This window comes from Ochotona curzoniae, unplaced genomic scaffold (assembly GCF_017591425.1).
Source record: "Ochotona curzoniae isolate NIBS_2020 unplaced genomic scaffold, NIBS_Ocur_1.0 scaffold_4505, whole genome shotgun sequence".
NCBI classification, from domain to species: Eukaryota; Metazoa; Chordata; class Mammalia; order Lagomorpha; family Ochotonidae; genus Ochotona; species Ochotona curzoniae.
Genome location: NW_024467118.1, coordinates 37,551,892 through 37,579,322, shown reverse-complemented (window position 1 = coordinate 37,579,322; position 27,431 = coordinate 37,551,892). Strand labels below are relative to the sequence as shown.

At 37.5% G+C, this 27,431-nt stretch overlaps 1 protein-coding gene across 9 annotated transcripts in view; it reads right to left on the bottom strand.

Annotated features, from left to right (window-relative positions):
* CLCN3 (chloride voltage-gated channel 3) overlaps window positions 1-27,431 on the bottom strand; it is a 75,037-nt gene that overhangs the window by 5,767 nt on the left and 41,839 nt on the right. For 7 of the 9 annotated variants that reach the window (XR_005882241.1, XM_040966235.1, XM_040966236.1 and 4 more), the window contains 9 exons: window positions 24,238-24,337; window positions 22,797-22,984; window positions 19,561-19,683; window positions 18,309-18,515; window positions 14,183-14,263; window positions 12,800-13,345; window positions 10,073-10,259; window positions 6,773-7,171; window positions 3,679-3,895 (listed from right to left, as the gene is read on the bottom strand). Coding sequence is in view for 8 of the 9 variants with exons in the window: in XM_040966235.1 (XP_040822169.1) it covers window positions 3,679-3,895; window positions 6,773-7,171; window positions 10,073-10,259; window positions 12,800-13,345; window positions 14,183-14,263; window positions 18,309-18,515; window positions 19,561-19,683; window positions 22,797-22,984; window positions 24,238-24,337 (2,048 nt within the window). In the remaining variant the exon portion in view is untranslated. The remainder of the gene's footprint in view (window positions 1-3,678; window positions 3,896-6,772; window positions 7,172-10,072; window positions 10,260-12,799; window positions 13,346-14,182; window positions 14,264-18,308; window positions 18,516-19,560; window positions 19,684-22,796; window positions 22,985-24,237; window positions 24,338-27,431) is intronic. The other 2 variants (XM_040966240.1, XM_040966242.1) reach the window with 2 other exon arrangements.

Genomic DNA, 27,431 nt, shown 5'->3' with positions numbered 1-27,431 from the left:
CCCTTAAAAACAGTTTATAAAAAGAGCAATTACTCAGTATAGATAAACTTCCCTCACTAAAACTTTCAGGTTTAAAACAACCAAATAAAAAATTGTTGATACCCTTAATTTCATGGTTTTCTTGAGCCAGGAAAAGCAGAAATCTTAGCGATTATAACTCCAATTTAAGTCTTAGTCATACTTTTCTATCTAATTGCATCGACATAGTTCTAGTTTACCACCTAAATTAGTAAACTCTGAAAGATCACATGATACATACACAATGAAGGCAGTTACAGACTTGTAAGAACCAAGTTGCAAATACAGAAATTTAGAAAGTAATCTGTGAATTTACAAAGCAATAGCTCTGAAAGGGAGAAGTACACATCATTCTTCTCAAAAGGAAAAGGAAAGAAAAGAGAAAAAGGTGATTTAGGAATAGATGAGGTTCAGAGCTTCATCTATTTTTTAGTTTTTAAAACTTTTGTTTTAGTTTCAGTGGGTAGAAAGAAAATGCAAAACGTGATTCACAAATGGGGGACTGATTTTACCCAAAACTCAGGAATTAAGCCAAAAGGTGAAATAAGAAAGTTAATTCAGCTTTTTTATCACATATCATAATATTTTCACAGAGAATAACATTTACATTTGTTAGTGCATAACAAGACAAACTGGGCACAAGTGTTTAGTCCAGCTGTAAGATACTCAACAGCCCCTCTTAGAGCGTCCAGAAGAGAATCTGGACCCTGGCTCTTGCATCTAGCTTGCTGACTGCCAACAGCACACGGAGGGAGAAGTGATTTCCCAGCTACTGGCTGAGGTCACCTGCCCAGCCTCATCCTTTGTAGACAAGAATGAATCAACAAGTCTACCTATAGTTCTGTCTCAATAAACAGGAGGATGTATACCAGACACAGAGAAAGACTAGAAGCAAATAATACCTTATAACAACCAAGCACAGGTTCCAACTGAGCTACTTTATAATTAAGAGCCTAAAGATCAGCAAGGCTCTATGAAGTCATTCCATTTAAATAATAATTGCTAAATTTCTTAAAACAATATGCCTTGATAACATTTTTAAATGAAATATTAAAATAGGGACAGCAATATTTTCTAATATATATCCCCTCCTGCAGTCACTATCTATGATATTTAATAATCCCAAACTCCCTATTAATTAAGAGAGTTATCACATGAATATCTGAATTCATATTCCTGAAGTTAATGGTTACCATATTAAAAAAAAAAAAGCCTAAAGCATGCATATAGTTCTGTTTTTTAATTACAGAAATACAAATGTTTCTGTAACATTTATATTCCTAACACAATATATTCTAATATATTGGTTAAAGAAAATATTTTATGGGCCTTGTACAATATCTCATTGGCTAATCTCTGCCTTGGATACGCCTCTATCCCATATGGGCGCTGGTTCATGTCCCGGCTGCTCCACTTGCCATCCAACTCCCTGGTTCTGGCCTGGGAAATTAGTAGAGGATGGCTCAGAGCCTTGGGATCCTGCATCTACATGGGAGACCCAGAAGAAGCTCGACTCCTAGCTTCGTCTCAGTTCTGGCCATTGTGGCCACTTGGAGAATGAACCAGCAGACAGAAGATCTTTATCTCTGCATCTCCTCTCTGTAAATTCACCTTTCCAATAAAAATAATAAATTTTTAAAATATCTTATTAATTTTTAAAATCATAAAAAGTTCATCAGAGTTCAAAAAGAATAGCAAAAGGATGGATTTTAAAAATGAACTGGGGCCTGGCACGAAACCCAAGTGGTTAAAACCTCACCTTGCATGTGCCAAGACCCCATATGAGCACTGGTTTGTGTTCCTGGCTGCTCGACTTCCCATGCAGCTGCCTGCTTGTGCCTTGGGAAAGCAGTCAAGGACAGCCTAAAGCCTTGGGACGTTGCTGGTGCCGTATGGAAGACCCAGAGGAGGCTTCTGGGTTTGAATCAGCTCAGCTCCAGCCAAAATGACCACTTGGGAGTGAACCAGCAGATGGAAATCTTTCTCTGTCTCCTTTTCTTGGTAAATCTGCCTTTCCAATACAAATTAATAAATCTTAAAAATATTTACTGTATTTATTTAATAGGCAAATACATAAAGAAAAGGAGAAACAGGCAAACAGAGAGATAGATATGAAAAGGAAGAAAGCAAGTAAGAGTTCTCATCTACGGATTCACCCTTGAAATGCCCGTAACATTCAGGCACTGGGCCATGCTGCAGCTACGAGGCAAAACTCAGATCTTTCATGTAAGTGATAAGGACTTCAGTACTTGTACCATCACCTACTGCTTTTCAGGGTACACATCAGCAGGAAGCTGGGATCATGAGTAGACACAGAACTCAAACCCATGTACTGTTAAAATGGGATGTGTGGGTCACCCAAGAGTATCTTGGCTGCTGAGCCAACTCCAAGAGACTGGATTCTAAAGTAGAAAGACACTTTAATCCTAATTTGCTGACTGTATGACTTTTGTCAAATGACTAAATCTCTTTGGATTTCAATTATTACATCACAGGTAGGGAGGCAGGGATATTACCGCTTACTTTGCTAAAGTTCTGCAAAGGTAAATGAGAAACATGAAGGTGTCCAATAAACACATTAACTTCCTCCCAGTTCCTTTTCTCTGCCTTACCCTAGACATGGGTCATGTCTCATCACCCATGTAATGAGGTTAAGAAAAACAAAAAAACACCTGCTGTGACCCTTTAAGCCTTTTTACCCAGCTTTATGTTGCTCAGGGAGTTTACTAAAAGTCCAAGAATACCCTGTGTTTCTCCTAAGGAAAAGTAATAATGAGAACAGAGTTCTAAAAAACAGTGTGTAGGGAAACAGTATGTAAGTCCAGGAGAAGGGGTGAACAGTGGAGACAAAGTTCAAGTATGTTGGTCCAGGCATCTGAGCATTAAGTCTCTACAATCCCTATGATACCTGTCACTGCAGTTTATGGGCAAAAGACAGGAAAACTGATTACCAGTGCTTAAGTTCAAAATACCAGTGTTTTGTCATTGTCAGTTTATGTGAATACTTGAGGATGATGAAGGTAGAAACAAAATAATGCATTCTATTAAAGGAAGTTTTTAATTAACTTACAGAATGTTAAATTATTTGAAGGACTTTCAAAAATTCATGGAAATTATTTAAGAGATAAATTTTGGTATAAAAATTTGAACTCCATGTGTGAATTTTTCTCTTAATATGAATTTTCTATGATGTTTTTGAAGAAGCCTTTTCTTGTCCATATGGTACACTAAATACTGGATAAAATGCGAACAGAAAAATAACTGGAAGGTTAACAGTATATTGGAACATTTTAAACCAGAAATAAAATACTTGCAAAAACAAAGAAGGTTCTGCAGTGCTCTACCCCAGGTAGGCTGACTCTTCTCTAATAGCAGGAACACTCTGCGCAGCAGGCTGCTGTTCATGTTTTAGCCCCCTTTTCCACGCTGAAGTACAGCATTCCTGACAGTGGCACTTCACGCTTCAGCAAAGGGCAGACAATTGGCATCTTTCTTTTCCTTTGCTAAGTGTGAAATTTCACTGATCCTTTATTTATGACCACGCTAAATGCCAGACTTACTTATGAGGGAGTTCACACATTCTTCCCTAATAACCACATGAAGATTGCACTAAGAGAATTATTCTGCTGAGTGAACCAATTTCTTCATTACCAGACTTACCCATTGTGAGTTACAAGGCACTGCCTCAGACCCAGCTTTCGGAAGATATCCACCACAATCTCCATTGGGGTGTGGTCTGTCACTGTGAAAGGGCTCATGTCAAGAATACTTCGAAGTTTGAGGGGCCGAGGACTTTCAGCTGGAAGAGATGGGGTGTGCTGTGCAAAGCACACTCGAGAGCTACCTACAATGCCTTCTTGTTTTTTTCTAGCACTTTCTGAAAGAGAAAAACAAAAGATCAAAAATTCAGATTACTAGGTTTTGCTCTTTTTGTGGATAACTTACTTGTTTGGAGACACCAAATAAATACTTACTATAACTTCTAGTCCTTCTAATTTTGCCTATCTTCTCCTTAAAAAAGAAAGGTAATAAGTGAACAGCTATTTACCAATTTCCTGTGTTTGAACTGGAATCCACCAATATAAAAAAATCTTTATATAAATAGTTTTGCTATTATTATACACTGGTACAAATTTTCTTTCCTTGGGATTAAGGATGTTTTCTAAATTTACTTAAAGATTTGGGTGGGGCTTTTTTTGAGGGGAGTGGAGATTTAAGGAGAGTCCACTCCTCTCTCTCCAAGTAACTACAATGGCCAGAGCTGGATCCTACTGAGGTGCAGGGGCACAAGGACTTGAGCCATCCTCTGCAGCTTTCCCCCGCCACAGCAGGAAGCTGGATCAGAAGTGAGGCAGTTGGAACTTAAGCCAGTGCCCATATGGGATGCAGGAGGCACAAGCAGAGGTTTAGCCTGATGGGATTCAGACATTGAGTAAAACAGTCCTGGGACACGGGCATCCCACACAGGCCCAGCCAGCCAGTTTCAGTTATGGCTGCTCTACTTATAGTCCAGCTTGCTGATACTATGCCTGGGTAAGCAGCCTAGGATGCACCAAGTGCTTGGAGCCCTAAATCCACAGGGGAGACCTGAAAGAAGCTCCTGGCTTCTTGCTCCTGGCCTTGGACAGGGCCAGCTCTGGCTGTTGCAGCCATTTAGGGAACGAACCAGCAGATGGAACATCTGTCTCTCCATAACTGTGCCTTTCAAATACATAAATAAATCATTTTTTTAAAGTCCTATCACTGGCCCTTGGCCTTAACATTGTCAGGATCCCATATGGGCACTGGTTCAGCTCTCTGCTTGTGGCCTGAAAATGCAGTAGAGGATGGCCCAAAGCATTATGACCCTGAACCCCTGTGAAAGATCTGGAAGAAGCTCCTGGCTTGAGATGGGCTCAGTTCGGGCCACAGCAACCACCACTGCCCGAGGTAAATGTGAATAAGAAGATCTTTCTGTCTCTCCTCTCTGTAAATCTGACTTGCCAATAAAAATAAATCTTGAAAAAATCCCATCACTTCTGCTTTAATGACCTTAAGCAACCTAAAATCTCTTGCTTAGATTTGATATTCTATAAAATTCTGCTCTGGTATACAAAGAGAATTGCGGCCCGGGGCGGGGGGGGGGGGGTGGAGGAGGCAGATTTGTGGCACAGCAAATTAAGCTGCTACCTGCACAGTTGGCATTCTTCATAGCAGAGCCAGTTAAGAGTCCTAGCTGCTTGGCTTCTGATCCAGCTTCTTGCTAAAACCCTTTCGAAAGCAGCAGCTGATGGCTCAAAAACTTGTCTCTTGCCACCACTATAGGAGACCACAACACAGTTCCTAGTTTCAACTTGGCCCAGACTTGATTGTTTCAGTGCTATGTGGGAGTGAATCAGTGTGTGGAAGACCTGTCTCTCCCTCTTTCTGTTCTTCCTTTCAAACAAATACCTAAACATGGCATGGGTAACTTACATGATTTAGCAGACTTCAAAGATCTTATTTTGTGAAACTATAGCTATAGCTATATCCTCTTTCTAAACTGAAGAGGATTTTCTCTGTAGCATCTTATTTTCTCCTATTCTCTTCTCTGCTTTAACCTTGATTATCACATACAAATTGAGTTTCCAGTTTGATTTCAGAAATATTCCATCTGTAACTGTGGAGTCTTCTCTCTCTAAGTGGCACAAGATTTATCTTATGATCCGTTAGCAATGACCACAGAGGTAAGGAAGAGAGATGCGAGGCCCACAGAAATGCCTTTTAGGGACAGGTCAAATGTTTGACATTTCCCCCTCACTGTCCTGTACCAGACAGTGGGAAGTAACAAAGCAATTACTTGATGGCTATATCAATATCAGTGGCAGGAGACGGAGAGTCAGATCATATCAAAAATGAATGAGGGGACCTCTGCTGTTGCATAGCAAGTAAACTTGCTATCTGAAGTGTCAGCATTCCACACAGACACTTGTTCAAGCCCTGGCCTCCCTACTTTTGATACAGCTCCGTGCTAACACATCTGGAAAAAAGTCAAAGATTGTACAAAGGCTTGAGCCTCTACACCCATGTAGGAGACCCAGGAGACCCAGAAGCCCCAGGCTCTTGGCTTAGGACCAGCCCAGCTCCACACGCTGAGACCATTTGGGAAGTGAACTGATGGGTGGAAAATCTAACTCTCCCTTTCAAGTAAGTAAATAAACCTTAAAAGAAGAATAAAGCCTTACCAGTATTCTCTTCTAAATCACAAGACTGTTTCTTTTAATTAATCTTTAAATAATTACATTACTTGAAAAGCAGAAAGACCATGAGATCTCCCATGTGCTGGCTCACTTCCTAATGCCTGCCAGCTAGGACTGAGCTAAGGCCAATAGTTAAGAACTCAATCCAGATCACCAAACAAGCGATAAAGACCCAAGCAACTCAGCCATCACCTCCTGCTTCCTAGCCTCAAATCAGGAGTGGACCTGGGAATTAGGCCCCACATTCCAATATGTGATACAGGTGTTGCAAGCAGTAACACAGCCTTACCTGGATGCACAAAATGTCTATGCCTCTATCTAATTTAAGTACAAAGAAGAAAACTACATTTGCCAGTAAAACAATGCAAAGCAGCATAAATTCCTTTCCTAGAGAATATGAGACATTCAGGGACATAAAATAACATCCCTTGCCCCACAAATTCAATCTTTTAAATGTTAATAGTTTCTTTTCTTCCACGGAACTATCATAAATCACACACACACACGTTCTCAACAATTTTTTTTTTTAAACTTACCAATTGCAATCGTCAGATCTCTTCTGAGAGCAAATCCCACTAATCTCTGAGACTCCTTTGACATTATCACAGGAAAGCCATTGTAGCTGGTTTCATTGATCATGTTTTCTATGTCATCCACGGTCATATTGTCCTGTGTCAGAACTGCCAAGGGTGGGTCATTCCGTCGAGGTCTCATGACATCAGCAGCAAGGGTAGTATGAGTGAATTCTTCCTTTGCATCCAGGAAAGGGTATCCATTTAATCGGATGTGAGCTTCATAAATACCTTCCCTACCAAAGGCATCTCCAACCCATTTACTTGTCATGACTGCAGCCATGAGTGGAACAATATATTCCAAGCCCCCAGTAAGTTCAAAAACAATAACTACTAGGGACACAGTCATCCTTGTCACACCACCTGAAAAAAAATAAGCACCCACTAGTCAAAGGAGGACAGGATCGTCAGTATTATATGTTACAGAAGCTTCGCACCACAAGGCTCAAGTTAAAATTGCAAACAGAACCTAGTAAAAGGTGTTAACATCAAAACACTATTCCTCCTCCCTTTGCACAATAGTAAAATGTAGAGAATTACTGACTTTGATTTGTAACACTGAAATTATTAAAATAACATTCTGAAACTCATTTATCTCAACTGAAAAAAAATCTCAGCTAACAAGTTAGACATGTTGCTATTCTCATTTACTGTTGTGGCAAAAAACATAACTGTACCCAACAACAGAGCTTATTATTAATTCCTAAGGAATCTGATGGATAACTTGTATGATATAAACTTAAAAACTAAAATCACATGCAGGTAGATCATGAATTTGATTAATTCCTCCTAGTCTTTACAAGCAAAATATTTCCATACCTTGTGATTTATATAAACAATGTAAGAAATAATCCCTGGTCTCATAGAAATCATATTTACCAAATCATCACTCCTGTACAGGATCTCTATGGCAATGCTTCCTTGCCCACATCTTTCTATTTATTTTGCTTTTGTCCGATGTCTTACATAATGGATATTATATATAATTGTTGTGTCTGTTTCAATTTTAGAGGATTTCATGACCCACTGTCACAGAAAGTATACCATGCACTTAAAACCAAATTCCTAGTTTACCTCAGAGATACTCATTCCAGCTTTCCTGAGTCCAAAATAGGGTACCTCATTTTACTAGCAACCTAAATAGTCATTCTTGGTTCACTCCTCTATTCCAATGTCCACATCATCATCTAGTCTCATCTGATTTCTTCTACTAAATACTACCCGTGTTCTGTATCTGCAGGATCTGTATTCACAGATTCAACCAGCCCTGGACAGGAAATACTAGAGTGAAAATCCAACTTGTAGTAAATATGTATATACTATTTGCCATTGTCTCCTTGATAATTATTGTATTTAGTATTTATATTGTATTAGCTGTCATAAATAATCCAGATGACTTAAACCACACAGGAAGATGTGTGTGGGTTATCTGCAACCACCCCTCCACTGTTGGATTTCAGCTTCCTTGGATTTTGATATTTGCAGGGTCCTCAAACAAAACCCTCAGAAATACTGAACGATGATCATTTGTCTACATTTCCTTTTCTCAGTATTCTCCCTGGTGAGGGCCCAGTCCAAGACCTCAAGACTTTGTTCTTTAATTTTAACACCTTTTAATCTTACCTCCTTCACGTCAAGTCCCATTACCTTCAATCCACTTATAAGTATGTTCCCAAGTTAAGCTTTCCTAAGCACTACCTTTACCATGTTGCTCCTTTGCTCAAAAGCCCACCAGGACTTGAAAGCTCATACTGTATTAAGCTTAAACTCTTTTTGTTTTTTACCTAAATACAGAAGGATAAAGGACCTATTATATATTATGTAACTATTCTATTCCTAGCATGTTCTAGTCAGCATACAAAGGCATTTTAACTAAGCACTTATTTTACTATCAGACAGTACTTTAACAGCTATACATAATTTTTATGTTATGTATTCCTTAAAACAATCATAGGAGATTTTAAAAAACTGTTACTTCCAATGTAAAAATGAGAAAACTAAACATGAATGAAGTAAAGAAACATTCCCAAAGTTATCAATGAGTCTAAATATAAATCCATCCTAATATAAATTAGGTGTCTGGTCACAATCTGCTTCTTCTCACCAATTCAAATTCATTTCAGAAAAAGTATAACAAATATTCTCTTCTACTTAAATGTAGTGTCTTCAAATTCTAAGAACACTAGATTTATTTCTATTCAAATTCCTTTTATTTCACATTATAATCATCAACAAATTCTACTAAACTTTTCAAAATTAAGCTCACACTCTATCTTTCCTGAACAATTTCACCTCCTTGTTCCTCTGGATCACTACAGTATTTTCACCATTTTAACACCATGCATCACCTCTGTATACTGCCATCGTTTTCTCACTGTTCCCAAACTGACTATAGTTGAAGTTGGGCCCATGCTTATATTTCTTTTTGTATCATTCACTGTGTCTAGCTCAGCGCTAACAAGAAAGTAGATGCTTCATAATTACCTGCTACTTTGGTTTTAAAAAGAAAAGATTCTGTACTATCATTTTAGACTACACTTTTCAAGATAATTATATAATTCATTGAAAAAATAAAGTCAAGACTCCAACTATTACGTATTACAACCAAAGTTTAGTTGAAATTTTACATAAAGAAGTTACTAATTTCCATACCAGAGAGGACAGTAAGTATATTTGTAAATATTCAATGCAGTCATTTTGCTTTTCTTGCCATCAAAATGAGTAACTACTTTCTGTTTTTCAAATTAACACACCTTAGATGGTGTTAATAAATAGACAGAGCTTAATATATATATATGTTTATATAAAATGTATGTATATATACTATATGTTTAGTAAATATATATTATATATGTATAGACATATTTATATAGATATATATATTTACTAAAGATTAACAACAAATTACTTTAGAGCCCAAGGTAAACAATTCTGAACTGTTATAATGCTACTCTTAATAAGAACCATGTTAAACTTGTTATAGGTTCAGTCATGATGGTTGGCAAAAAACAAAATCAACAATCTCTTTAGACAGCATTCAGATATGTTCTAAGATGGTTTCTGTCAGAAGGTAGCATGTGACATGCTGATATATTAACTATTACCAAATTTTTGGATTAACAAATGTTCTGAGACAGAACATTAAAACTTGCACATGGTACAACTACCATTTTGTTTCCCTTCTTCTCCCATCAGCCCTATCATCAACTGCTCATGAGTACAGATGGGCCAACATCCATACATGACCACACACAATTTCATTACCTAAGCATGCGGCAGCCCCAACCATGGCATACAGGCCAGGTGTAATGCAATCAGCCCCGACTTCACACCATTCCTTAAATATAAACCAGTCGTGGTGATAGTAGGCAAGCTGCTCCACTGCAATCCCCACAATCCTCCCAGCAATTGCACCGATGGCCATGCTGGGGATGAACAGGCCTGACGGAACCTGGAACAACAAGGAGATTCTGCTCACATAGCTGAAGCTTACAAATACACAGATTTGTCCAACATTTTTTAAGCTTTTTCACATTTTGTTAATATAAAATTTCTAATACAAATAGAACTAGCAAAACTTCATACTACACCCTAGCAATTCCATAAATTCAGTTATAAAGTAACAACTACAGATTGTAGAACAAAGAGAAAATAATTTAAGGATTATTTATCTTTTGCTTATGGATTCCCTAAGGTCAGTCTGTAACAAAATTTCCATTAGTCCATAATGAATCAAGACAAATAGAAAGGACAGTATAAAGCAATTTTAATAAAAGCATATCAATTCAAATTACTGTACTTTACTACATTTTAGTATGCTCTTCTTACATATAAATAAATGATGGTGACATTTATATAATATATAAATTAAAAATAATAATACTTAATTAAATGTAACAAGGGTAACGGAACACATTAAGCAAGTTCTGCAAGACTAACAACTCTACACTATTCTAGATATGCAAATAAGTCGAGCCCAGAATGCGGAGGATCGACGAATGTGCTATACTCTCCTGCTAGCTATGACCTTTAAGCCATGAAACTGAACAAATGCCTATCAACTACTTCCAGTTTCCTGCAGTTCATCTGATGATGAAAATGCTGGGGTTTACAGAAAAACAACTTCATATAAAAGGATCTTTAATATCTCCTTTAGCTTTATTTATTAAAGAAAAAAAAAGATAAAACTTCAAGGTTTTTCTATTATTTAACTCATAATACTTAGCGAACTAAACAACAAACAAATCTTCAAAAACTAACATCACTCCAATTTCACTGAAATAAAGCTGTTATTCCTCATAACATATCTATAAAAACACACACCACCAGCATATACATGTACTATAAGCATAATTTTAAAAAGAAACTGACATATACTTCCTCTTATACATCATTGATAATCACAAAAGTAAATTATATTTACTAATATATAATCAATGAATGTTATTCCTTCTTTCATAAGTTCAAGGGAAGCCGAGTTCCAGGGGATAAGGCCCAGCTGGCTTCACTTCTTGACGGGAGAAGCTTGGGTTTCACAGGTCTAGTAATGTAAGTCTGCAGTAAGCCTTCAAACTTTAACAAGCTAACATCCTGAAGCGGTATGACAGGTTCTCCAGAGGCAGACATATCCTACTTTCTAGAACTTGTAACCTGTTGTGTAATATGGCAAGGAAAAATTAAATTTGAAAGAGATTTAAGGTTGCTAATCAGTTGACCTTAAAACAAAAGATTATTCTATATTATTTACATGGCAATCAAATAATCACAAAAGTTTTTATATGTGGAAGAGGGATTTTACAAGCGTGAAGTGACAAGAGAAAGACCTGACCCGGTTCTGAATTTAGAAGGAGGTGGTCATGAAGCAGGGAATGTAGGGTCTTCAGAAAATGCTAAAGATGGGAAAAAATACCACTCATTAACATCTTGACCTACCCTTTTCAGACCTCTGATATCCAGAACTATTAAGGTAAGTTATTTGTGTGTGTGTATTTTTATGAGATTGTTTTTTAATCGGAAAGCTAGATTTACAGAAAGAAAAACAGAAAGATCTTTCACCAGCTGGCTCACTCCCCAAATGGTCACAGTGGCTGGAGCTGAGTCAGTTCAAAGCAAGGCAGCAGGAGTTTCCTCCAGGTCCTCCACGCATGTACACAGGGTCTCAAGGACAAGGGCCATGCTCCATTGATTTCCCACGCTATAAGCAGGGAGTTGAATGGGAAGCGGAGCAGAAAGGACACAAATTGGGGATGTTGGCACTTGTAGGCTGAGGATTAGCCAACAGAGCCATCACGTGACCCCCTCCATTTGTGTAGTTTTTAAGCCCTATGGTAGTGGTAGTTTATTGTAGAGACAACAGGGAACTAATACATGATTACACAACTGTTCATGCTTCATTCTTCTGAACCTGGCTGGGCCATTCTGAATATCTCAGTAAACACAATTGAGTATCTCAGTAAAGAATTGAAAGGGAAGTTACACGATAGAACTCCTTTACCTAGGGTAGAAACAGCACGCTGGGACACCTGTTTTTAAGACCCTGTATTACTATGTAAGAAATACAAGTATCCTGAGCACATTAAGCTGGGAAACCCAAAGAGACAAAGAAAGAGAACATGAGAATCTATGGGACCAAATGTTCAGCCTCAGTTGTAAGAACCTTCTCAGTCCAGGAGGAAGGAAGACGCAGGAATGAAGTGATGAGCCTTAACCATGTCTGATGACGAGATTACCAGCAAGAACACCAAATCATTCACCCATTATCAAGAACAAATTAGTTATCTTAAGCTGCTACATTTTGCAGTAATTCATTACACAGCATCTTCATTAGTATAGCCTAAGGAATGATTTTTCTTACATAAAATTAAACTCCAAGATAACAATCTTTTCAGCCTACATGGAAACAACAACCTTCAGGTAAAAAATTCATCTCTCATTTTACATGTAAGCTTTGAACGTATCAAAATTACTTAAACATCTCACATTAGCTCTTACCTTAATACCAAAAGTGAATACTGTCATTATGATTTTAAATATGAGTGCTAAGCACAACTGCCATATAGCTGAATATACTCCAACGCCCGCTGGACGATCAGGAATATCATCAACAATTTTACTGGCATTCATGTCATTTCTGTAGTCACAAAGAGAAGACGATTCCAGGGGACCACAGTCTGTAAAAAGCTCTTTAATCAGTTCACTGGTGTTGAGCCTAGTATATGGATTAGGGAAGGCGATCACAGCTGTAATGGCTGCAACAATAATGACTTCAAGAACAGGATACTTTCCAAATTTGGTGGATTTACGTCGACGACACCAGGCAATATTTGCCCTAATGAAAAAGGCTCCCCAAAGCCCTCCAAATACCCCTAGGAGAATAAAAGGAAACAGTTCAAAAAGGTACCATGGTGTGTGATACTCCACATAAAAAAGGACCAGACGACTGTTACCAAATGGATTGATCGATCTCAAAACAAATGCAGCCACTAAAGCAGCAAAAAATGATCTCCATAAAGTTTTGAGAGGAAAATAATAGCTAACCTAAAGAAAAGGAAAAGAAAAAAGTGTTTAAAAGGTTTTTCTAATACAATTTGACCAAAATTATCATGCAGGTAAATTTTGATGCAGGTAAAATTTACAGTTAGTGGATTTTATGCAAGCAAAAATATTTTAATATATTTACCTATTACATTATTACCAATTTATAATATCAAATGAAGTTAGTGTCTAATAATTCTTTACAATATCTAGCATTTTGAAAATGAGTGTCACATCCATTTCTAACAGGGAAATTAAAAATAAACGTAATATCACCAACTCCTGCTTACTGCAAAGAATGTATCTACTTCTATATTAAAGAAGAAAAGAATACAAGAAATTGGAACATAACAGTAAATTTTAAACTATTTGTCATGTTTTTGTATACATATTTTTAAAAGTCTTCACACCAATGAAAACTTAAAACCAAACTAATCTACTGAAGCAACTACAATGATTTCCTTAAACAATAACCATATCAGAAATTATCACTCAAAATAACATTGGGATAATTCAGAATTCAGTCTTACAAATAAAAAGCAAATTATTCATAGGTCACTACACATAGATGATAAAATTCTCTCAGATCTTAGTTTTAAATGCAAACAGTATAAAACTAAATTTTTAACTACTGCAAAAATTTACACAATAACAGATTCAAAATTTTTTCTGCTGGGTACAAGAATCCACAGAGTAATTCTTAATATAAAAATGAGTGGAAACTTTCATATAAAATTTGAAATAACAACAAAATCTGAACCTATTAAATGAGCTATAAAATTGACATGTGCCAAAATATATTAGTAGTAATGATATATAGCTGCTGTACTTTTGACCTACCTCCTCCAGACTAAAAAGAACTCCTCCAATTGGTGCACCAAACGCTACAGAAACACCTGCAGCAGAGGCAGCTGATAGCACCTAGAAAAAGGATGTGGCTTATTTCATGCTTTCTCATAAGTCAGAAATAGCAAATAAACATCCTTCATCTACTTGAATTTTTAAATGTCTCTTCTAGATTTAATTTACATGTCTCCTTCCTCCCCAAAGAGCAAGTATTCGTTCCCTCTAACAACGTTTTTTATTTTTCTGCTTTAATTCAAAGGGTCTTCCTTACTTTCAAGATTTGGTCAAAATATTAGTGCCAGACATACTAATTTGAACAGAACAGAAAGAAACCAAGGCAAGCGAATACAGACAACTTTTAAGATGTTATGTCATGTGGACAAGAGAACAGAGTATTAACTGGGATTTGGGGAAGAGTTTTGTTTACTTAAAGGATATTGTTTCTTCAGATTTTAGAGCACACTATTTGAACATTAATAATTATTCTAAATCCTAGCAGGATTTCCAGAGAATTAAAACCTATTCCATTTCCTTGTATTTTTATTATCCTAACCCTCTGAAAACATGCTATTGTCAATACACAGAGTCTCATTCTGGAAATATAGAACACAGCTCCTCAAGGTACAGTTTCATCAACTGAAAGAAAAAGAAATATCCACACACTCTTCTGGATTCCAACTGCACAGTCTTTCCCTTAGTCTCTGCCTGCATCCCAGCATTACAGCATCAAGCACAAATATAACTTCAATGGGCACTGTTTACAATGACTTTCTTGAGTCTTTAATACTCCCAGTACTTTAAACCAGACAAACATCTGAGGCTATCTAAAGCACTTTCTCAAATGGCACATTTTAATATTTATGAAAAAGAAATCAGAAATAGTAAAAATTAAGCTGTGAATGACTAAGAACAGGAACTCCGTAGTCAAACTGCTGTTACAAATCCTGGCGCTGCCACTTGCTAGTTATTCAACTTCACGCTATGTACCCTGGCTTCTCCTTCTCTAAAATGGAAATGCGATATTACCAAGCCCATAACAGTGAGATAAATGCATAAACCGTGCTTAGAGCAGCACCTGGCATTCAGTAAACACCTCATCAGGTCTGGAAATCAAAAATTAACTGGAATTTGTTTTAAGTGCAACTTAGTACAGACAAGGGTTCTATTTGAAACAGAAAAGGAAGCACATTTCACTTCCACTTTTCTCCACCAGTAGGATCCCATACAAAACATTTATTGAATGTTCTAAATTTATACTTTAACAGAATTTTATAATCAAGCCAACAGCATGTATCTATAAATCACACGTTTGAATTTGCTTCAAATAACTAAGAATCACTTTTAAAGCACATCAAAGTAGGCACACAAGCACATCAAAATATGGGGCCTACATGATTTCAACAAGTAAAATCTTGCCATTTGTTTACTACAATGATTAATAATGTCATAACATTAATTAATGAATATACAGATACACTAAATTGTAGGTGTATTCGTTTAAGTAGTGTAGCATTTTCTAACAAATTACATTTAACTTATATGACTACATTAAAAATTATTCACAAATATTTCAACATTAAGTAGGAGAACTGAATTGGGAAAGTAAATGCAACAGTTTTAATCAACAACAACAGTTGCAGCAGTATGGTAATGGTAAAGAACAGAAACTGGGGTAACAAAAAATTAATTCGAATCCATGTGCTGCCACTAGCCACTTGAGACCTTTTGGCAAGCTTGTCCAACATTTTAAACCCTGGCTTCCTAATCTATGAATAACAATGCCACAGTACTAGAATTGTCTTGGTATTAAATTCCAATATGCAAGTCAAAAGTACCTTTCATAGTACTAGATACACAGTGAGTATTCAATAAGGACGGCTATTTTTGTTACATAGCAAAGTACTGGAACCAATTATTTAGAGGTAGTGTTATGATGCTCTGAAGTGCTCCACTTCTGAAATATCTACCATCAATGTAAGGACGATACATTTATGGTAATTTTAAGGAATAGCAGAATTATTTCAACTGAAAATTATTTTTATAAAACATCCACTTTTCGGCTGCAATGCAAAAGAAAACCAGCAGTCTGAAAGGTTCTGTGCTGGATCACACACCTTTGAGTTGTCTCCCTGAGATAAATACAACATCACAGCTTAAGAACCCAAAGATCTCTGTGCCATGAAAGGAGAAGCAATTTTTATTTATTTATATATATTTTTAAAGATTTAGAAAACTGGGCTGGGCACAGAATCCTACTGGCTAAATCCTCGCCTTGCATGTGCTAGGATCCCACACAGGCACCGGTTCATATCTTGGCAGCACCACTTCCCATCCAGCTCCCTGCTTGTGGCCTGGGAAAACAGTTGAGAATGGCCCAGAGCCTTGGGACCTTGCACCCACATGGGAGACATGCAGGAGGCTCCTGGCTCCTGCCTTCAGATCGACTCAGTTCGGCCATTACAGCCACTTCAGGAGTGAACCAGAGGATGGAAGATGTTTCTGTCTCTCCTCTTCTCTGTAAATCTAACTTTCCAATAAAAAGATATAAATCTTTAAATTAAAAAAATAATAAAAGATTCAGGAAACTGAGGGAATCAAGATGGAGGAATAGGGTAAGGACACGTTTAATCAGACAGAGAAACATTTAATCAGGATGAAGCAGAGAGGACATATTTCAGGAAATAGGAAAGGACAGAACAACAGCAGAGGGGTACCTGCAGACTGACAGACACAGGAAAGCAGCGGGCACAGCAGTGTGGTGTTGCAGTGAATGATACTCCAGCACGGCGATCTGAACTCGACCAGCAGCCGGAACTCCACCAGCAACCAGGTGGGAAGGAACTTTCACTGGGAGCTTGGGAGGTGAACCCAGACAAAACACTGTCCATCCTGCTGGTCCCTTTGATTTGCAGTGCGAGAACAGAGTGAATTTCATAGCCCACTCAGCCCCTTGGAGCTGAATTGGGCACCATTTTGTGTAAGGAGAAAAGGGAAAGGACTGAGCATGCTCTGAGCAGGGAGTGAGCTCATTTCTGACTCAGTGAACTGCAACAACGTGGTATTCTACGGGTTCCATCTGGGGCATGTCTGGATAGCCCTCGGATCTGACAGCCAGCAGATCAAGAACTGTTGTGAGAGCACGTCAGGCTCTATTTTGTGCACTGTGGCAAAAGCTTTGGGACGGCAGGGGACAACAGAGAACTGCGCACGTGCTGAGCTCATGAGAACTTGCTGAGGTCCCGTAGGAAAATAATACCGACTGTGACATTGTACCAGTCAAAATAGGATTTTTTGACCGGCACCCAGACCTAACGTCCAACAGGTTCCAACAAGATCAGCGCCACCAACAACCTAACTAGATAGGACACCTGGTGTCTCTCTAATCCTGGAACCCACTCCAACCAGAAGAGGGAGAAAGGTTGCAGAGACAACAGTGCAGCCTCAGCACGGTATCACAAGGTGGAGAGTGGTAAGCCAAGAGCTGGGGCTGTGGAGACCACGGTGGATATCTGACATAAGAACCTAGACCTGGAACTTGCTGGAGGTTGTGGCACCAGTGGCTGCAAGCAAAAAGTTGTGTGCCAACTGCAATAAGTAAAATCGCATTGTAGATCTGTGGATGACACAGCTTAGAAACCTGCCCCAAGAAGAAGATTCTGCTAACCAGAAGTACAATGATCAAGAGCAAAAGAAGAGACAAAGGCACAATGAATATTACTGAGCACTCCCCGGCAAAGGAGCAAAACCCTATCCCAACCTCAGAGTTAACTGAGGAAGACATTGAGAAAATGGGGGACACAGAATCCATAAGACTCATTTTGAAGATTCTGGTCAAAAATGAGAAGCTCATTCAAGAGTTCAAAAAATTTAAGGAATCAGTAAAGCAAATCAAGGCTGGCCTAGGATAACATACCCAGCAAAGCTTTCTTTCATCTTTGAAAAAGAAATAAAATTCTTCCACAGTAAAGAAAAGCTACAAGAATTTGGGACATGGGCATCTCAGGCAGTGGCTTAACTACTACATCACAATACTTGTCCCAGAAATGCTTCACCAATATAAAGTCTATATAACAGCTATTTTTCTTCTTTTTGTCAATGAACAAAACAAAGACACACTTACCTCCCTTTTTTTAGCTTCATTTGTGCTATACTTTGGGAAGAGGTAGGAAAAAATATTTCCGCAGCAACAGGCAACATGGACCAGGGGACCTTCTTTTCCTAAACTCAAACCTGATGCCACAGCCAATACTAAAGTGATGGTTTTAATCATCAAAGTCCATTTTCCCAAGTAACCTCTGATGATGAATCCACTCAAAATGGTTTTAATCTACAAAATAAATATTAAGACAGTTTAATTTTCATTAAGAAAAAGGATATTCTAATTAATCCATATGCACAGATTTTATATATATAACAAATACGTTTATATATACGTATTTGCATTCTCATAAAACTGCCTTGTAAATTTTGGCAAACAATGGGAAAATTCACAATTTTTTAAAAACTAGTATGCTACGTATAATAAATCTGTATCATGTTTTAATTCTAATGAACAAAATCTAAATATCAAGCCATGTTAAAATGAATACAGGCTATAATTAAAAGGGTTATAATTATACATCAGGAAGAGGCAAATATGAATACTTGTGTTATAAAAATAAGCATACCATAATTATATACATTTCCTATATTATGTCAAAAATAAAAACATAACGCTTTATGTAGATCATTTTCTACGAATCAAGAAAGACAATGAATAAGTACGCATAATACTGATCTTTATTAAAGATGCTAATATAGCCTTTAAAATGAATATAATTTAATACTAGACAAAGAACTAGTAATTTGTTCAAGAACAGAAAAACAAAGAAAGTAATTCACATAATAGTTCAATCCTGAGTAAAATCCCCTGTTGTTTTTGATGAAAAGTATAACTCAAAACTTGCCAGTATTAATCTAATGAGATCAAATGTTTTCTCAAAATATAAATTCAAGAATCATTGCCTTATCTAATCAGAAGATACTTAGGAAAAAGATAAAAAATATATTAAAATCAGGCTTCTAATTTGAAAACTTCAAATAATCCATCAAAGAACTAGGGTCATAGGATACTTTTCCAGACCCTTTTCTAAGAATCTGTTTAATCATGTGCTAAATGACTGGTGAGAGGAAAAACAAAGCAACCTCTATAATAGCGATGAAATAATTAGGGAGAAAAAAATTTAATGACATCAGCAACCAACCAGCTTATAGTTCTGAAATTTTTCTTTTGCATATTACAAACCAACCATCTTTCCAAAACTTTTTCTTTCTCAAAGGCCAAAAGCACAGTGCTGTAACAATTATTGCTCAATGACACTGAAATGACTTACCTCTGGAATTCCAGAGCCACAGGCATATGGAGCAAATACTTTTACCAGGGAAACTGCAAGAAAGGCAAAACTCAAGGCCCAGAAGATGTACATTATATAGTTCATGATGTAAGAACCAGGACCCTAAAAAAGCAAATAATTCAATAGTTTTAATTGAACTTACAGAGTAAGCACTCTAATGCAAGCACTTGCCAGGTAAACTATGTATATGATTTGTTTCTTTTCTTCTTTCCTTCCTTCTCATCTCTCTTTTTAAAAGATTTACTTGATTTATTTGAAAAGCAGAGTTACAGAGAGAAGTCTTTCATTAGGTTCACTCCCCAAATTGCTGCAAATTCAGGGCTGGGTCAGGCCAAGGCCAGGACCAAGGAGCTTCTTCCAGGTTTTCTACCTAAGAGCAGAGGTGCCACACACATGGGCTACCTTCTGCTACTTCTCCAGGCACATCAACAGAGAGCCAGATTAGAGGTAGAGCAGCCAGCACTCAAACTGACACCCTTCCTGGATACACTTAGACCACTACCCATTAGTGTCAGACCCAAGGGTCCTGTTTTATTCACAGAAGAAAAAATACGTACACCTCTGCTTATCTACAAACCATTTTCTTGAGACAGTTGGAGAAAAAAAATTGCACTGGCACTCAAATTTCATTCTACTACAATTCTCTTGAATACCAAAAAATTAAATTCAGTTCAGATAGGCAAGATGACAAATAGCACACTACACATCTCACCAGTAAATATATTCTTGTTTTAAAGCATAGATTACAAAAGTTTAAATACACATATGGTTATGTAACAATATGTATTATATTCTGAATTCTAACATATTTTTATTATATACCATCACAAAAGTAATATAATTATTAAGTATAGTATAGCACAATGCAAAATATCTTAATTTCTTTAAGATATATCTATTTAGGGGGCCAGTGCCATGGTGTAGCACACTAATCCTCTGTCTGTGGTGCTAGTTCATGTCCCGCCTGCTCTACTTCAGATCCAATTCTCTGATAAATGGCCCGGGAAGCCATGACAAGAAGACCTGTTAGAAGTTACAGACCTGGAAGAAGCTCCTGGCTCCTGTTTTTAGGAATGGCCCAGCTCTGGACACTGTGGCCATTTGGGCAGTAAACTAGAAAATGCAAGAACTCTCTGTATTTCCTTTTCTCTATGTAACTCTGTCTTTCAAACAGAAATAAATTAACCTTTAAAAAAATAATAATGAACAGATATATCCATTGAGAAGGCTTATTTTAGGGATAAGAATTTTGCACAAGACTTAAGAATCTGTTTGGGACACCTACATCCCACATTAGAGTGCCTGGTTCAAGTCTTGGCTCCCCTTCTGTTTGTGACTTCTTGTTATCCCCAGGAGGTACCAATGATGGCTCAAGTGTTTGGGCTCCTGCAGAGCAGGAACCTGGATGGAGTTCCTGCTTTCTGGCTTTTCCTGGCTCAGCCCCAACTCTTGCATGAATCTGAAGGTGGTCTCTCTCTATCTGGTCTCTTTCCATCTTTCAAATAAATAAAGAGTTGGAGGCAAGATGGCAGCTTAGGGTAGAGACACATTTGATGTGACAAAGAATCTTCAGACAGGATTAAGTTCAAATAAAAAAAGGGAAAAAATCTTAAAATGAGGGAGAGACAGAGATCTTCTATCTTCCACTGGTTCATTTCCTAAATGGCTGCAACAGCCAGGGCTGCGCCAAGGCAAAGTCAGGAGCTTCTTCCAGGTCTCCCACATGCATAGAGGCAATACAGATGGTCTAAAGTCTTGTGTCACCTTTCATTGCTTCCCAGGGGACATTAGCAAAGAGCTGGATCAGAAATACAACAGGCAGGACATGAACCAGCACTCACATAGGATGTAACTACACAACACCAGCCCTCAACGTTTTTTACAAAGCGCTATTTTAACTGACTTACTCATAATGCATATTTCGTGATTTTAGAGATATAAAGCTTTTTTTTTAATTTTATTTTTATTGGAAAGGCAGATATACACAGAGGAGGAGAGACAGAGAGGAAACTCTTCCATCTGATGGTTCACTCCCCAAGCAGCCGCAACAGCTGAAACTGAGCCAATCTGAAACCAGGAGCCAGGAACTTCTTCCGGGTCTCCCATGCAGAAACAGGAACCCAAGGCTTTGGGCCATCCTTGACTGCTTTCCCAGACCACAGGCAGGGAACAGGATGGGAAGCAGTGCTGCCAAGATTATAACTAACATCCACATGGGATCCTGGTGCGTTCAAGGAGAGGACTTTAGCCACTATGCTATCACGCTAGGCCCGGGATATAAAGTTTTAAAAATGGAACTTTATGTTAACTTTACACAGATATTTGCAATAAAGCCAATGAACTTGTATATAACTATGTGGTTAATTAAAAAAAAAAAACTTGAGGGTCCAAAGTGATTTCTCAACAACTAAACCCTTTCCTTACAAGTGCCAGGATCCCATATGGGTACCAGTTTGCATTCCAGCTACTCTACTTCCCATGCAGCTCCCTGCTAAATGTGTAAGGAAGCAACAGAGCGCCCAAAGCCCTGGGGCCCTGTAACCATGTGTGAGACCAGAAAGAATGTCCTGGTTCCTGCCTTTGGATTGGCTCAGCTCCAGCCATTTCAGTCATTTGGGGAGTGAACTAGCAAATGAAGGTCTTTCTGTCTCTCTGTAAATCGGATCTGCCCTTCCAATAAAAAGTAATAAACCTTTTTAAAAATGTTTTCTGAAATAATGCACTGAGTTCGCCTCTTTAAAATGAGTAAGAATGGAAATGTTTTAGATATTTTTCTTATTTTGTAATATTTACATGTATATCAGATATTTTCACAGAAATACATTCCCTTATGAAATTCACTTGTTCTATATATACTTCCTAAATATGGCCTGAATGTCACTTACACAATATTTTAAGTGTATATTCATTTTGACTTCAACTCTTCACACAGAGTGTGCAACTTCCCACTTGGGGAGTCACATCAGCACTCAAAAAGATTTAAATTGGGGAGCATATCAGATTTCACAGTTTTCAAATTAGGGATATTCTACCTGTACTATTTCTTTCCTGTTGTAACGTATCTTCATATTTTCCATTCTATTCTGGGTTTTTTGTTTGCATTTTTCATTTAATACAGGTTACATTCAGTATAATATGTGGGTTCTATAATTAAATGATTTGGAGACTCTGCTATTATCAATTATTAGTCTGTCTAAAGACAAAGCAAGTCTTACCTCTGCTTGGCCTATGATTAATTCCGCCCAGGTTTTCCACTGTGGACATTTATCTCTCTCTTCAAATGTTGTTTCATTAGACCCCCAACAACACTGTTCATGGTTGTACCATAATGCACTAAGGCAAATGCCCTCCTTCAAGTCAGTCATCCAATCAGCAGCAATATCTATTAATCCAGCCAAGGCCCCTGTAAAAACATGATAGAGGTGGTAAAATAATAACAACAAAAAATCCAGTTTTGTGCTATCAATGATCTATGTAAGAAGCAAAAAGCAAGCAAAGAATTCCCTATAAGTAAACAAAGGGTCATTACGAATTGTTACATAAATTGAAAAATTTCTATTTTAATTTAAAATCTTTACATTACTTTTTAAAACAGCAAGTAGGTTTTCTATTTACTGTATACTCCTTCACTGTAAACAGTTATTCTTTGGAATAAATATCAGCCAAATCAAACAACTTGCTATTTTAAAAAGGTATTTAAAAGACACTGAAGCATCTATGAAATGTTACTTGGAAGGAGATTCACAAATCTAGCAAATTTTAATCCAAAATCCAGTTAACAGAATAAAATTTAATGTCTATTAGAAATAGTCAATCACAGCATTCAAGAATTACTGCGACAGATAAGCAGTTTTTTCTTAAGCAACAAACCAAAAAGACTGAGATTATTTTACTGGTAGAATTCAAAAGATACATACAAACTTCTGATCAAATCTGGGTCCTGATCACATGAAAGATTCATGGTTCATACACACAAAAGCTATAACATTCTTAGGTATGCCAATTACTATTTCCTTCCATAAAAATTTAACATTTCATGTTCTTCTGCACAGTCTTCCACGATGGAAGGTGAAAGTCACTGAAACAATCCTTAATATTCACTTTCAGATCTTCAACTGCTGTTTCCTAGAGTCTCAAAAATAGTGACATCGTGGCCACTCTACATAACATGATGATTAAGGGAGCAGGCTCATGAGCCAGACCACTTGGGTTCAAGTTCTGCCACAGCCATACACTAAGTACATGACCTCAGCTGAGCTATTTATTTCCTTGTCAGTTACTTAAATCCTGCTTCAGTCTCTGTATCTATAGGATGGTTATGATGGTACTTCTACCACAAGATCGCCATGAAGTTTACATAACGCCCATGTGATTTTTTTAGAACAGTGAAGCTCAAATCAATTATTTCAGTTTGGAAGTTAAGGCCCTTAACAATCAATCAAGTTGTTAAAAAAAGAGATTTGGAAACCTCCCACATCATAGTCTTACACTTAAGATTTTTTAATGGAGAAAAACAAATGTTTTAAAATCCAATAATAAAAATAGTGATTTTAAAAAAGATTCAACAGTACTTGAAACAAAAAGAATTGTGTGAAAGAGGGAGAATGACTTACAGTTACTTTAATTAAAAACAGATTGCTTTTACATTATTTTTACCTGATGCCAATCCCGTTAGTGTTACTACTAGCCATCCTGACCACGCATCATACAAGCTCTTTGTCATTTCCCATGCTGATTCTTTCTTTTTGCTGTTGATCTGAAACAAGAAGTGTTCATGCTTCACTTTTCAAATTACAAACAGAAGCCACAATTCTAGAACCTAGCAATTTGTCTCAGTTTTTAGACTCAAAGCAGTACTTTCTTTTTTATATATAGATTTATTTTATTTTATTTTATTTATTATAAAGTCAGATATACAGAGAGGAGGACAGACTGAGAGGAAGATCTTCCATCTGCAGATTCACTACACAAGTGGCCGCAATGGTCAGACCTGAGCTGATCCAATGCCAGGAGCCCAGAGCCTCTTCCAGGTCTCCCACATGGGTGCAGGGTCCCAAGGCTTTGGGCTGTCCTGGACTGCTTTCCCAGGCCACAGGCAGGAAGCTGGATGGGATGCAGGGCGGCCAGGACTAAAACCGGCGCCCACATGGATTCCCAGTGTGTGCAAGGCAAGGATGTTAGCTGTTAGGCTACCACACCAGGCTCAGATGCAAATTATATAGAAAAAAAAAAAGATGACTAAAAGTATACAACTGTTTTATCTAAGAAACTAAAATGAATATGTAACAGGTTTTGTATTTACAATGGAGGGATAAAGCATTAAGCTGAAAATATAAATCATTATTTATAAATAGAGGAAGACAATCAGTTGGAAGGAACAGAAATAGAAGTTTCTTTTTATCAATTTTGTTCATTCAACCTTAAAACCACTGAAATAATTTTTATATAACTATCAAAACTAAATCTGAAAATAATCCTTAAAATGGTAAAGAAAATTAAGCAAGTGAATATAAAATGCACCAACTGGTAACATAATGACAGTCAGGAAACTATTCCAGGAGACTTCTGCTTGTTTGCTTTATTTATTTTGATTAGAAAGTCAGATTTATAGAGAGAAGGAGAGACAGAGAGAAAGATCTTCCATCCAGTGGATCACTCCCTAAGTGGCCGCAATGGCCAGAGCTGAGCTGACCAAAGCAAGGAGGGGCTTCTTCCGAGTCCCCCATGCGGGTGTAGGGTCCCAAGGCTTTGGACTGTCCTCAATTGCTTTCCCAGACTACAAGCAGGGAGCTGGATGGAAAGTGGGCAGCTGGGACATGAACCAGCACCCATATGGGATCCCGGTGCATGCAAGGTGATCACTTTATCCACTAGGCTACCTCACATGGCCCATCCAAGGGATTTTAAAACAAAATAATTTCCATTTATAATCCAAATGGGAAAAATTCCAGACATAAAGTAAAATAGAAAAAGAAAACTCTTAAGGATTTTGATAAGTACAGTGTTGGTGATGGCAGCAATCCATGCCAGTTCAAACATCCTCCCTTTAACAGTATTGTGTGTACTTCGGGAAGCCAAATATCTGCTATAGCACAGATTCAGTCTATCATTATCTTGTGAAGTACTGGAATAATATGTCAATCTGCTTCAAAATCATCTTAGAGTTGAGAGCTACAATTATGATAAAAGCTTCTGACAGGACAGACATTAAACCTAGAAGTGAAGAGGCTCATGTGCCATATCGGAGAGTGTGGGTTTAGCACCAGCCTCTGGCGCCTGCCTCCAACAGCCTACTAATGAAGATCACTGAATGCAGGAGTAATGGCTCAAGTAACTGGGTTCCCACACCCACTTGGGAAAACTTATTGCCGTAGGTTTCAGCTCAGCCCAGCCATTGTGGGCATTTGGGGAACAAAAAGCTGCATGGGAGCTGCTTCTCTGTAACCACCTCTGTCTTTCAAAAGAAAAGAAAAGCTCTGACAAATAATAAGTAAACAGATAAATAAACAGATGTTAAATTAATAACAGTAAGAACATCCATAAGAAATTTCTCAGCGTTAAAAATTTTTTACATTTATATAATCAAGAATCATAAATTTTAATAACTTCACTAGAGTAGGTACTGCTATGTGGGATGCCTGCATCCCAGGCTGGAGGGCCGGTTCAAGTCCCAGGTGCTCTGCTTACTATTTAGGTCCCTACCGGAGCACCTTGGGAGGCAGCAAATGACAGCTCCGGTTCTTGGGCTTGCCAATGCCATGTGAGAAACCCGGAGGGAGCTCTGGGCTCTCGGTTTTGGCCTGCCCAGCCTTGGCTGTTGCAGGCATTTTGAAAGTGAACGAGTTGAGGGAAAATGCCTCTGTCTCTGTTTCTCTATCTCTCAAGTAAATTAAAATAACCATTTAAAAAAAGAAACCTGGCTAAGAAGAGATGATTGATATGACTAGCAAAAGCACATAATTGATTAGGGTACTTCATAGATTGCTATACTATTTGGAATGTTTTCAAGGACTGTAAACAATCAGAAGAAAGGAAATTTTTTCTTTCTTTTAGTTTCAATTTTCTCTTAAGATTTTGTAGACACTTAGTCTAACAGTCTCAGGGCACCACCACTCAGGGCCTCCAAATGAACACTTACACATACAATTATATTTACTTTTTAATCACAAAAGACAAAAAGAATTTACTTTGTCTGACCTCAGCACTTTGAATTAAAACAACAGCTTCTCAAAGGGTCCCCGAGATCTTCTAAGGAATCTGTAAGATCAAGACTCTTCACATAATTAGACTAAGATACCATGTGCCTTTTTCACTGTGCTAACATTTTTACCATTAACAAAAAGCTATGGCAAAACTTCTAGCTCCTTAGGATAAATCAGGTAATGGAATCTAAATGTACCGGTAGTTGCTGCATATTGGACTGCCAGGCCTCCAAGTTTCTGTTTGATAAAAAGCCGATTTTACTTAAAATCAGCTTTATGAAGCAGTGAAAATTATACCACAATTCTTTTTAGTATTAATAGTATTAAATATTATTTGATGGAATAAGAATTACACATGTAGCATCTTTGCTGCCTACAAACATGATGTTCCAAGGAAAAAGCACTTGTGACTTTTGAAGTAGAAAATAAAACTATCCAATTACTGGAAACTGTATGTTAACTTAAAAAAAAAAGACTGAAATCAACAACAGGTCTTCTGAAATGAGAATGTGACAAACTAAACTATAGCTCTTCTACCTTCAGAATCCGACAGGCATCTTCTTAGTAAAGAATCAAGTAACTCCGACTTTCAAGCAACCTAAATATGTATAATCATATACAAGCTACTTAATAATACAACGGATATGT